At 36.6% G+C, this 12,322-nt stretch overlaps 2 protein-coding genes across 2 annotated transcripts; both read right to left on the bottom strand.

Annotated features, from left to right (window-relative positions):
• Positions 1-7,889: 7,889 nt before the first annotated feature.
• Positions 7,890-9,737, bottom strand: LOC148035872 (uncharacterized). The gene is made up of 4 exons (XM_087678857.1): positions 8,955-9,737; positions 8,354-8,464; positions 8,086-8,146; positions 7,890-8,002 (listed from the first exon to the last, which is right to left on the bottom strand). Exons 1-4 carry the CDS (start codon positions 9,735-9,737, stop codon positions 7,890-7,892), a joined length of 1,068 nt encoding a protein of 355 aa, XP_087534983.1.
• Positions 9,738-10,537: 800 nt separating this feature from the next.
• Positions 10,538-12,043, bottom strand: LOC148035871 (uncharacterized). Its single transcript, XM_087678855.1, has one exon. The coding sequence runs from the start codon at positions 12,041-12,043 to the stop codon at positions 10,538-10,540; it is 1,506 nt and encodes a 501-aa protein (XP_087534981.1).
• Positions 12,044-12,322: the final 279 nt, after the last annotated feature.

Below are 12,322 nucleotides of genomic sequence, written 5' to 3'. Positions count from 1 at the left end.
TTGAGTTGCATTTTCCTGGCTTGCGTATTTGTGCTATACATCTTTGACAGAGTATCCCATGCCTCCTTTGGCGTACTTGCATCCTGAATATGCACAATCATAGAGTCTGAAATGCTGATAGACAGCCAATACATAACTTTCCTGGCTCTCTCATGCCATGCTTTAAATGCCTGCATTTGCTGTTGATTGGGAACATCAGGAAGAACTGGTTCTTCTTCATTTCCTGCAACAAATTCCCAATATCCTTTTCCCATAAGGAAATTCGTCATTCTAAACTTCCATGCCTGGAAGTTGTTCTTGTCAAGCTTTTCAGTGACAATCTGTGAGAGAGAATCAGACGCCATTACAGAACACTGCAAAAAATTTTGTCACTGCAAACAACACAGCTTCAGCCTCACAAAGGCAAATCTGCAAGACTGACGAAAGTGGTATTTGACCACACAGTCACTTCCTAGTGACGATTTTGCATCAACAGGCAATAGGGATGATTCTGTAACTCCCAATGTCTTTGCGCACAAGCATACGATGCAATTTCTACAGAAACTTTTCACCGACCTGTAGAACAGTGACTGCACAGCATAAAACTGGGCCTTTTCTTGAGTGCGTGCAGAAAACTTCCGCCTCCAAAACAGGCCCCGAAATGGCCTCAAATCAAAAAAACAAGGTCGCATATACTGCCCTCTTGCTTCACCGCGAAGGGCGTCTCAACCTGAGACAATGCACTCCTGCAATTTCCGGTTGTGCTACCTGCAGAGATCTGCTTCCAAAATAGAAAATGAAAGCAACACTGCTCCTCTTACCAGAACGCCGCGAGCTTGGCTTGCTTTCTTGAGCTCCTTACCACGAACAAGGCTCTGATACCATGTCAAGATTGTGGGAGAGAAGGAAGGAGTCTCGCTTGAAGCTTTCTTGCTTGCACAATGGGGGAAGACACACAAGGGTGGAGGCTGAAAACAGTTTTCCTCTTCTTAGTTGTGGAAGCCAAAAGAACTCTCTTACAAAGAAATAGAAGAACCCTATATATGGGTCTCAAACCAAACTCAACTAACTAAGGTGGCATACTAACTGAGCCACGAACTAGAGTAGATAAGGATAGCTATCATGTAGCTATTATTCATGGGCGGTGTACCAACCGCATCTGCAACTGACAAGTCAGTGACATAAATACACAACGGTCACCCTGGCGTATCACGAGTGGAGCTCGATATCTCAACAGTAACACCCCATGACGCCTCATCAGAATTCTTCTAGATCACTCCTTCTTCTCCCCATTCGAAGTGTTATTTTCTCTCAACACTATATATTAGGGAATTTGGGAATTTCCAATTTAGTTAATATTTGGCCAAGATAAAATCTTCTCCCCTTTCTTGAAAGTGGAGTCTACCCTAATTACTATATAGGTTTTCTTTCCAAGTCCAACTTTGAAGCATGTGTTAAGATTTAGTCACATGGCTAAATCTTTGACCCTTATTTGAAAGTGGGACTTAGGAGATTCCCAAATTCTCTAATATGATGTCTATCTGTAAACTACGATCATGCGCCATGCAATTTCAAAAGACCCTTCTTTTTGCACGAGATCTCCCAAAACTAGTTGAAAAACCACTTGCTTTTTACATGTCATCCTATTTTAGAAGTTTTCTATAGCTTTTTAGGATATTTATAATAAATTCAAAATATAAAAAATTGGCTAACCTTGTCCAAAATTCCAATATTTTGGAACTAGCCATACTAAAGACACTAGCACTAATGACTAAGATGACATTGAATCTCTAGATTAATAAGAAATCTGGATGATGATGCACTTTAGGGTTTTTTACACTGCATTGTGTAGCGACACGACAATGTCAAAGTTCTTGCACTACTCAAAATCATCCCTTTTCTAGATTTAAATTATTATATAGGAAGATAGTAGTGCAAAAGCACCTGCTAATAGTCTCTCACTCGAGTAATGAATTAGCATTCATCGTACACTCTAGCACATGAGCCAATAAATTTACATAAATTAAAGTATTTTGGTGGAAATAAATCACTTTCATAAGTACCTCAAGGACCACATGCATCACAGATGTTGTTCTAGATTTTCTTTATGAATTTCTTCAAGTGCCATGGTTTGCAGTGGCATTAGTCTTCTTGAACGCAAAAGCATATCTTTATGAAGGACATGAAAATACATGCAAATAAAATATGGTTCCTTCATGGAAGGAGCTTACATCATTCGAATAAGGGTTCTCTAGAAAAAAAAAATCTTACAAGTTTTTATAAGGAAATATTGAACGTGTTTATGGTAGCCACTTTGTTAAGAAACTAGTTCTCCAAAAAAACTTGTAATAAGGATATCTATTGCCTAGTTTTAACAAACAAGATCAATGAGTGGTGAAGTTTATGCTTGCCACTAAATAAAGTGGAAGTATAGAAAGGGCCATTTTCCACATGATTAGGCAATATTGCCATAGCGATGGCTATTTTTTATAGGATTAGGCAATGTCGCTATCTGTGTCAATGATGTAAATAGAAACACATATAGCAATGGCATTTGAAAAAGAAAAAAGTGCCAAAACTTGAACGTGGTATTTTATAGGTTTTTAAATGAGTAAGAGGGAGAGAGCAACAAAAGAGAAAGGGAGATCTCAAAGCAAGGGAGGTTGAGAGAGAAAGAGAGAGAGAGAGAGAGCAAAAGAGAGAAAGAGAGGTCACCACTGCCATTGCCATGAATGAAGAGGAAGGAGACAAGTGTAAAGGAGAATGATGGAACTTTTAAAGGAGATGAAAAAGGAGAGAAGTGTTAAGGGATTCTTCTTGAGGTAAGTGCATTCTCTCTTCTCTCTTTGTTTTTCCTTTTTTTGCTTTCCTCTTTATTTTTGTTGATGAAATGATGGAGAGAGAGAGAGAGAGGTCACCGCCCTGCTGCTACCACTGCCACCACCATCCACAAAGAGAGAGGAGACAAGTGCAAAGGAGGAGGGAACCGATGAAGGAAAAGAAGAAGAAGGAGAGAAGCAAAAAAGGATTCTTCAAGATTTGAGATAAGTGCATTCTCTCTTCTCTCATTATTTTTCTATTTTCTTCCCCTCTCTTTCTTTTTGTTTATGAAGAGATGCATAGAGAGAGGGAGGGAGAGAGAAACAAAGAGATAAAAAGATGAAGGGAGGGATATAGAGAGAGAAATAAACAGAGGTAGGGAGAGAAAAATGGAGAGAGCAATACAAAGAGGGAGGAGGAAGGAGATAGAAAAATAAAGAAAAGAAGACACTCACACACACACACACAAAGAGAGAGGAGAGATAGAGAAGTAAGGAAAATAGACAGAGGAAAGGAAAAAAGAGAAGAGGAGGGAGAGAGATAGAAAAAAATCAAGAGAATGAAAGTTAAAGAGAGAGAGAGAGAGAGAGAATATATATAGAGAGAGAGGGAAGGGGGGCAGGGAGAGATATAAATAGATATATATGTATGTATATAAATATATATATATAGAAAAATTAAAATTAAAATATATAAAGAGAATAAGAAAAAAATAGAGAGAGGGAGGAATGGATAAATAGAGATAGGGAGAGAGAGAAGTAGAGAGAGACTAGGGAGGAAGAGATAAAAATAAATAGAGAGAGAAAGAAGGAGAGATAAATAGAGAGAGATAGAGAGAACAAGGGAGAGAGAAAAATGGAGAGAGCTTAGAGCAAGGGAGGTTGAGAGAGAGAGAGAGAGAGAGAGAGAGAGAGAGAGAGAGAGAGAGAGAGAGAGAGAGAGAGAGAGAGAGAGAGAGAGAGAGAGAGAGAGAGAGAGAGAGAGAGAGAGAGAGAGAGAGAGAGAGAGAGAGAGCAAGCGAGAGTGAGAGCACCACCACCATCACCACTGCCACCACCATCCATGAAGAGAGATGAGACAAGTGCAAAGGAGGAGGGAACCTATGAAGGAGAAAAAGAACAAGGAGAGAAGCGTGAAAGTGATCTTATTCAGGCTTTGAAGTAAGTATATTCTCTCTTCTCTCTTTCTTTTTGTTTATGAAGAGATGCATAGAGAGAGGGAGGAAGAGAGAGATAGTGATAAAGAAGAGGAATAAGAAGAGGGAGAGAAATAGAGGGAGTCAGGGAGAGAGGGAAAAAGAAAAGAAAAGGAGGGAAAACATAGAGAGAGAGAGAGAGAAGTAGAAATAAATAACGGGCAAGGAGAGAGAGTGGAAGAGAGAAAAGAAAAGGAGAAATGCATTTCATCTACATTTGTATAGAGTAGAATGCTCTTGCCGCATATATACCCACAGAGAAAAAATGTAGATTAAGCTCGGGGATCCTCACATTATTGAAGATCCCAAAGGGGTGCGACCAACTAACTCAGGGGAAACTTTTCTATCCTCTTGGTGATTTGAGGCCCGTATTGGGAGCCCATTCAACAAGTTTATCCCTCACATTGATACTATGAGTGGAGAAATTAAAGACTTGAAGATTTCAAGCGAAGAGAATTCAAACAAGGCTGACTGGAGTTTAGGGATTACATGTTGTTCATAGGTTCTTTTGGCCTTTACTAGTCGGATAAAGGTTATTATAAAGAAACAAGATACTAGGGGTCATTTTGATAGAATTATTCACTTTTTTGTATATATGCTATATAATATTTTTGAGTTTATATAGGGTTTACACATATGATTGCAAGTTGTACTCATTGCCTAGAGGTCATATCCAAGTTGTTATAGGGTTTAAAGACCTTACTTTGGAATTGAGAGGACAAAACAATGAGTTTACAAGGTACTAGACTTTTGTACAATAAAGAAAGAATATTTTCAAAATATTCTAATTCAATTCTAAAGTAAAGTGTGAAATCTCATCTCAAAGACTATTTGTTAGCTTCTTTTTGAGCTAAAAAATTCACCATTCCCATATTGAGAGAAAAGTTATAGCGATTTTTGTGATGGGAGGTATACTTGGATTGCACATTGATAGTGAGTAGAAATAGCTAGAAATAAGGGAAAGAACAAAGCCAGTGAGGATGTCCAACAACAAATCAATGATTGGTGTGAAGCAATACTTGAGCAACATTATGATAAAGAGGAATCACATGAATATGGTGCATATAGCATACTAAATGCCACACTTTGTTAACATGAGACTAGGCATTTCATTAGACATAATGATCTTATTGCAAAGTTTAATCAAGTGGTTAAGCAGATAGTTCAATCATGACCAAAAAACCATATATGTAGCTTGGCTCACTACGAAAGGGTAAGACCCCCTAATCTCCATAGAGATGTGGAATGCAAAGCTTATCTTATTTCTCATGGAGGATAGTCAACCATGGGATGGAACCCTACTCTTCCTTTATTCTTAGGCTGACGTTGATGATAATATTTCACTTTACACTAATTTTAGGATCACCCATTAGCACTGAGAATCTCATAGTGGTACCTCATAGTGAGAATTTCAATATCACTCATCATACAACACATTGATGATATAGTATATTAACCTTGTATATGATATCTTTGTTTTATTGTTGTATATAGTCCCTTCCATACCTCTATTTTCCATCTTTACTCTACCTAAGGAGAGTTTTTTTCCCCTTATTTAGTGTAGACAAAGTTTGCAAAAAAATTGGGGATAGCTAGAACAACCAAGTTATGTAGTGCAAATCACACTGGCTATCTTGGAATTTCTACTGATGTGGTTGATGGGGTGAGGTATAATGGGACTCTTAATATTGTCCAAATTCTTCCCCAAAAATACTTGAATAAGTTTGGAATAAGCTAGAGTATCCAGAAGATCAATGGGGCTTATGCATACCTCAGGGTTTTGACTACCATGAAAGCTTGAAGTGAAGCTCTTCTTCTCAAGCTTAAGCAAGTGATGAAAAAGCTCCTTGAGTAATAATTTTTTTAATTGATTATATCTAGCTTTTGCAATCAATGGATTCCTTGTTTTTAGTGAATCATGATGTACAATTTTTGGACATTAGGTGTGCATTACATTGGTAACTCAATTATGTAAGAATATTCAGTGTGTATAGCTAAAAGTATGGTAGGGTTGCATGCCTTATCACATAAAATACCATTTATAACTTTCATTATTTGCATCACAAATTTACTTTGCAAATTGTTGCTATTTGCATCACTAATTATAAGTAATGATGCAAATAGCATCACTAATAGCGATGTATATAGCCAGGAATATGTCACATTGTTAATAGCAATGCGAATAGCGATGACGGAGGTTATTTTTTTAACAAATAATTCTATCACTTTAAAAATCGCTATTGGGTCTATATGTTGTAGTGTGCATTACCAAAATATGAGTACATAAGTACTCAAAATTGAAATATATGATTTTTCAAAATAATGACTTATGACATATTTAAAGAATGGAAAATATTTGATCTCATCTCTTTGGCTCTCTCTCCCCCTCCAATCTCTCATGGTCACTCATGTCACCTTAAATCTCTTTGAGAGATGGAAACTATTGTGAGATAACTTTGCAATCTATACTAGGAGCATGTAATTGTGAGGCTGCAAAAGGTAAATGCTACATTAATAGTGTGATGCAAGAGGACATAGAGGTAAATATGCTTATGAAAAACAATTAGTAAGCTATCCTAGCAAAGGTTGTTTACATAGAAGAGAAAGACATCTTAGAGAAAACGGCAGTCCCTCTATGATTAGGGTAAGTATGACTAATATGAGGGATGGGATACATGTTGTTTCAAACTCATCTATGAGCACAAAAGTTTTATCTCTTCCAAATTTATAATATGCTTTCCTCCATCTCTTGTATCAGTCTCTATTGGCATCTACGTCGGTGGTCCAAGCACATTAAATGATGCCTCTTATATGACTTTTCACATGTAACAACATCTGGATTATTTAAACGACACCATATATCCATGCAACTATAGTAATTTGCAATGAGAGCAACACATTCTCCAATAAATATATCAAATTACAAAGAATGCCTTGAAAGGTAGGTAGAAGTGTAGCAATTATACATCTCCATCCTAGAAGATATAGAACCTATGATGAAGAAAAGCATATTCATTGGTTAGTAAATCCTAGTTTGTAATAACTTGCACACACACACACACACACGCGCGCGCGCGCACGCGCGCACACGCACGATGCGCATAAACATAGACACACAAATATTTGTGCAAACCATCATTGAGGAGAACATTATATTTTACAATGGCAATCATAGAGGATACTAACAAAATGCATATTTGGCAAATGTAATCAATCTTTTATGTATAGCAAGCCAATGCAAATAAAGCTAATTGACTGTTCATGTTCATTGTTGTAGTAATGCCAAGAAAAATGAAATATGCATAAGAAAATACAAAAGAATGGATGAAAATTCTAGATTTTCAAGAATTGGTTCATCATGAAGCTAGCTATATTGCTATTAAGGAGCATCTTTTTGTGAGACACATAGCAATTTCTTACACAACACATTTTAAAATAGATATAATGCTGCAAAGGGTGTATCAATAGGGGTCTTCATGCTTTGACCTTGTGGTCCAAAAAGGTCATTGCACTCGCTCAAAGGGCTTTGAAGTTTTTCAACATCTTATCTCAAGATTCAAAGTATCATGTGTTGTTTATAATAGGCACTAGGCGCTCCGCGCCTAGACTCAGTCCGGCGCTTCGCGCTGGGATGTGAAGCACAAATGTTTTAATTTGTTCACACATTCTTCCACTTAGTAATGAATCAAGTAGTCTTGCAAATTTTAAACTTCATTAAAAAATCTAATAATTCAACACAATAACATTGATTATCTCAACCATAATAATTGAAAAACATAACTGAAACAAAAGTGTTTTTTAAATATCACTGAAAGAATTCCAACTATGACAACAGGTAAATGGAAAAGAAAGTATAAAATGTTTTCAAAAAGATAGTTGTATTGTAGAAAATCAACTATTGAAAAGAAAGCTTTCTCTTCTTAGATGAATTATCAACCGTGGATCTAGCACGGTGAACATGTGTGGGCGAAGCTGTGACACGCCCCGCCCCAAATTGTGCTGCAACATCTAAAAACGAAAAAAAAACTTTAGAAATAAGAATATTAAATTTATAAAGCAAAACATTAATTAATAAAAATGGTAAGTATTACCTGGGGACGTGATATGATTAGCTCTCACATTAGTAGAGCAGTCAGCGGAATTTGGATGAAACTGATGCAAAGTTACAAAACATGATAAATCTTTAAACTCCCATTTACTCCAGTCATTCGGTATGTGTCTAGTATGGGACCGAGATATGAAGTACTCAACATCTGTTTGTCTAACATAGTAGCATTGGATCCATCCAAAATATAGAATTTCTATATATAAAGGAGTGTTTCCATTACTAAATCCATCATTGGGTAATCTTTTGATTACCCTAGCTAAAGTTCTCAGGATAATAGCATCCGTAGCAATAGTTTGCAATGCTTCTTGAAGTCTCATTTGATAAGGAGAGGCACGATAATATTCAAATACTGTTTGGGCCATCTATCAATAAAAATTAGAAAACATAAAAATATATGATTAAAAAATAATAAATAAACTTTGATGATATTGCACCAAAAATTTAATGCAAATATAATATGATAGAAAGATCAAATAACTTTTATGGTAGAAATAATTTAAACACAATGTTCTCATATAGTAAAACAAACATACGTCTAACTTCACATAAAATCATGAATATCTATCCATACATGAGAGATATGATTAAAACATTAAAGTATTAAATCAGAGAAAATAAGTCAAACTTGCTTTTCATCGACGAAGAACTCACTATTGAAAAAGAGCATAAGAAAGTACAACACTACATTTTATAGATATGTGAACAAAGAAGAAAAAAAGGCTTTGATTGTATTAAAATAAAAACATTATGCAAATATAATATGAGAGAACAAACATTACACTTTTGAAAAAACAGAGGTTATAATACTTTCTGTAAAACTTCATTATATACAATATTGATTGTACCATTTACCATGTCCTCTTTCTCATTAATCAAGACTTTCAATCTATCCGGAGACTTTACTCTGGAGAAAGCAACATAGAGTTGACCATAAGTAAAGACTGGGGTTTTTAGATATATTCCCAAACATGATAATGTTTGGCCTTGAGATTTGTTGATTGTCATTGCAAATGCTAATCGGACTGGGAATTGCAAGCGTTTCATTGAGAAAGGAAGTTCCAATGTAGTTGGGATGAAAGTTATCCTCGGGATAAAAACTCTGTCACCAATATTGGTCCCCGTAATTATCTTTGCATCAATGACCTTGTTATTGAAAGCCTTGCATACCAGCCTAGTACCATTGCATAAACCTTTAGAAGGATTCAAGTTCCTGAGCAATATTATTGGAGCATTTACTTTGAGCAGCAAGATATGAGGAGGAATACCTCCACCAAGGTCAAGGGAATTTAGATATTCCACAGAATAGAGGAATGAGTTCTCCTCGGTTCTATCCACAGAATCAACACTGTAGTATTGTTTAACCTCTCCCGGCATCAGCTGCAATGCATGATTGTTTATCATTTCCACATCATTGTTTCGAGGTGCAAGAATGGCACGTCCACTAAAGAACGTTTTGTAATCAATTACACAATTCATTTCACAATAGACAAAATTGATCAAGTCTTGCATAGATCCTCCCTTTAACAACAATGCAGGTGGAATTTGCAATATATTATTAGTATGTGTCAAATCTTTTCCATCTCCAATGTCTTGCAACCATGCAAAAAACTGATCCTCATCTGATGCGACCCGCATATTCTATGTAAGTTTCAAAACATTGAAATATTTCCACAAATTGGAACAACATATAGCAGCACCGACAATATCCTCACGGGTACCCTTTGGTACAACAGGCAATATTTGCCTAAAATCTCCACCTAGTAGAATAACTTTACCACCAAATGGCATATCACACTGCATTATATCCTTTAAAGTTCTGTCCAGTGCCTCAAAGGTATTATGATGCAACATAGGAGCTTCATCCCACAAAATAAGACTTGCCTCTTTTAACAGTGCTGCAAGATGACTTTGAACAGGTATATTGCATGTAGAATTATTATCTGCCTGTAATGGAATTTTGAACTTTGAATGGGCAGTACGACCATGTGGCAAAAGCAATGCAGCAACACCAGAGGATGCTGTAGCTATTGCAATGCGACCTTGACTGCGAAGCTTTGCAAGCAAACATTTGTATAGGAATGTTGTTTCGGAACCGCCTGGGCCATCTAAGAAAAATGGTTTACCCAAACCACTGTCAATAGCATTCATTATTGCCATAAAACAATTTCTTTGTCCATCATTCAACAAAGCTTGCATTGTTAAGAATGTATTCTCTTGTTCTACTTTATCATATAGTTGTTCATCAAGGATCAAAGGATTTGTATACTCTTGCATTGTCACCTTAGGCAATCCATGATACTCTGTCAAATTGCGACCATGTTGATCTAAAAGTTTTTGAATATGCATCAATGCATGATTATTGGCCTCATCTTGCATATCGACATTTTGCCTATTTTGCAAGGAGAGTCGATGTTTTATATCCTCTGTCAGCGGACCTAAGAACTCTTCCCATAGAGCCCCAGGTCGGGCAGGCGAACAATGGATGCAAACAAATTTCTTAATTGAGCATCGGTTTGCATCAATGCAGCTTCACGCAAACACATTTGCCATTCATCATCTGTTTCCAACATTCCTTTTGCAATGCAAGCCTCCTTAAAAGTTGAATATACCACATTATCAACCGTACGCAATGCCTCAAAGGATGTGCACCCCTTGCATACAGTGAGTAGTAACCGCAAATAGTATTTTTCTCCACACGTAGGTGAAACAAAGTATATTCGACCACATGTGTTTCCTTGCTTTCTCTTTGTCCACATTTTTTTGCATGCATTCCAAACCCAAAACATCGGAAAGTCTTGATAGAGAACTGTGTTAGCATCAGGGTGCAAACGATTGCATGTAAACCATTCTGTGAGAGTTGTTTTTTGAGCATTTTCATTTTGCACCACATCACGTATGTTATCAGAGTCACGAAAGGAAATAGTATTCTCTCCACGTAAATCTATTTGCAATCGTTGAATATCGGGTTTCTCATCGTGAAGTTTGAATTCAAATATTCGCCAACATGCGTCAGAAGCTGAAATATATCGTGCATCTAAGTACCTCTCAATCTCATCAATATTTTGTGCATCAATATTTTCTGCGGCAATATCATTGGATCCGGAACCATGCGTACTTGTAAACCGAATGGTTGCTCGATCATGGCCCTTATATACATATTTATACAAATATTTGACAGCTGCAATTGTCGAGCAAACCTCAACATTTATGTGAGCACTATACTTGGAACTCAAATAAGGATTGTAAGACACTATCCATCGGTTATCCAAGAGGTTACCATTAGCATTATGAGTTTTTCCATCCCCTCGACGTCTGTATAAAGGATAACCAGATTTATCAACTGTAGTTGTATGTATAAACTTTTTTGGATAATCCTTTATACACTTTCCGTCCACCATGCAAACACTTTTTGGATTGAACTCACCACACGGACCATGTATGTTACATTTAGTAATAATTCGATACAAATCCGAAAACCTTTCCTTATCAGGCAGCTTAGCGCACACCAGTCTATCATAATGATGTGCTTCTAGTGGCTTAAAGCGTGGTTCTAATATCAAGAGCGTATGTGAATGAGACAAGCCTCTCTTTTGGAATTCTATGACGGACACATATCCAACAACTTTACCAAACAACTCTTTTTTCACTATTGACTGCATCATGTCCTTATGTTTCAAATGAAAAACTCTAGCAGTTAAATCTGGTCGATCATGTGCAATTTGACTAGGCAACAAAGCATCTGTAATTTTAGACCACTTAGGATTGCATGTCATGGTGATAAATAAATCAGGTTTACCTTTGCTACGTACAATTGCCATAGCATCTTGATATAATTGGTACATGAATCTTGGTCCACCTGTAAAGCTAGATGGCAATACTATTCTCCTGCCCACACCAATCCCAGCGATATTAGTATCAACTGCATCTGAACCATTGACCATATCAGCCAATCTCCTATACATTTCAACTCGCAATGTTGCTTGATTATGACGACACCAAGCCAATCTACATTGTTCAATGCTACAATAAGCATCGACAATGTATTGTTGTAGCAACGACCACCCCTTAAAAGACATGCATTAGTATCATCTTGAATCTGAAGTCGAAAAGCGTAATATTGCATTTGAGTGACACAATCTTTATTTGCAAGATTATTGGCATTAATATGAGCATCAATAAATGCATATGGAACTTTAGTATGCCATCCATCCTCTCTATTT

This window comes from Lygodium microphyllum, chromosome 5, assembly GCF_053477565.2.
Source record: "Lygodium microphyllum isolate KBCC chromosome 5, Lygodium_microphyllum_v1.1.10, whole genome shotgun sequence".
Classification (NCBI taxonomy): Eukaryota; Viridiplantae; Streptophyta; class Polypodiopsida; order Schizaeales; family Lygodiaceae; genus Lygodium; species Lygodium microphyllum.
This window is presented reverse-complemented; position numbering and strand designations above follow the sequence as displayed.

Bases quoted from the DNA above. Each gene is read 5' to 3' on its own strand.
- LOC148035872 (XM_087678857.1), bottom strand. From the start codon at position 9,737: ATGCGGGTCGCATCAGATGAGGATCAGTTTTTTGCATGGTTGCAAGAC. The intron at 8,465-8,954 runs GTAAATGGTACA...TTTTATTGATAG, and splicing joins TTAATGAGAAAGAGGACATG to ATGGCCCAAACAGTATTTGA. The intron at 8,147-8,353 runs GTAATCAAAAGA...ACTTTGCATCAG, and splicing joins TCCTGAGAACTTTAGCTAGG to TTTCATCCAAATTCCGCTGA.
- LOC148035871 (XM_087678855.1), bottom strand. From the start codon at position 12,043: ATGGTCAATGGTTCAGATGCAGTTGATACTAATATCGCTGGGATTGGT.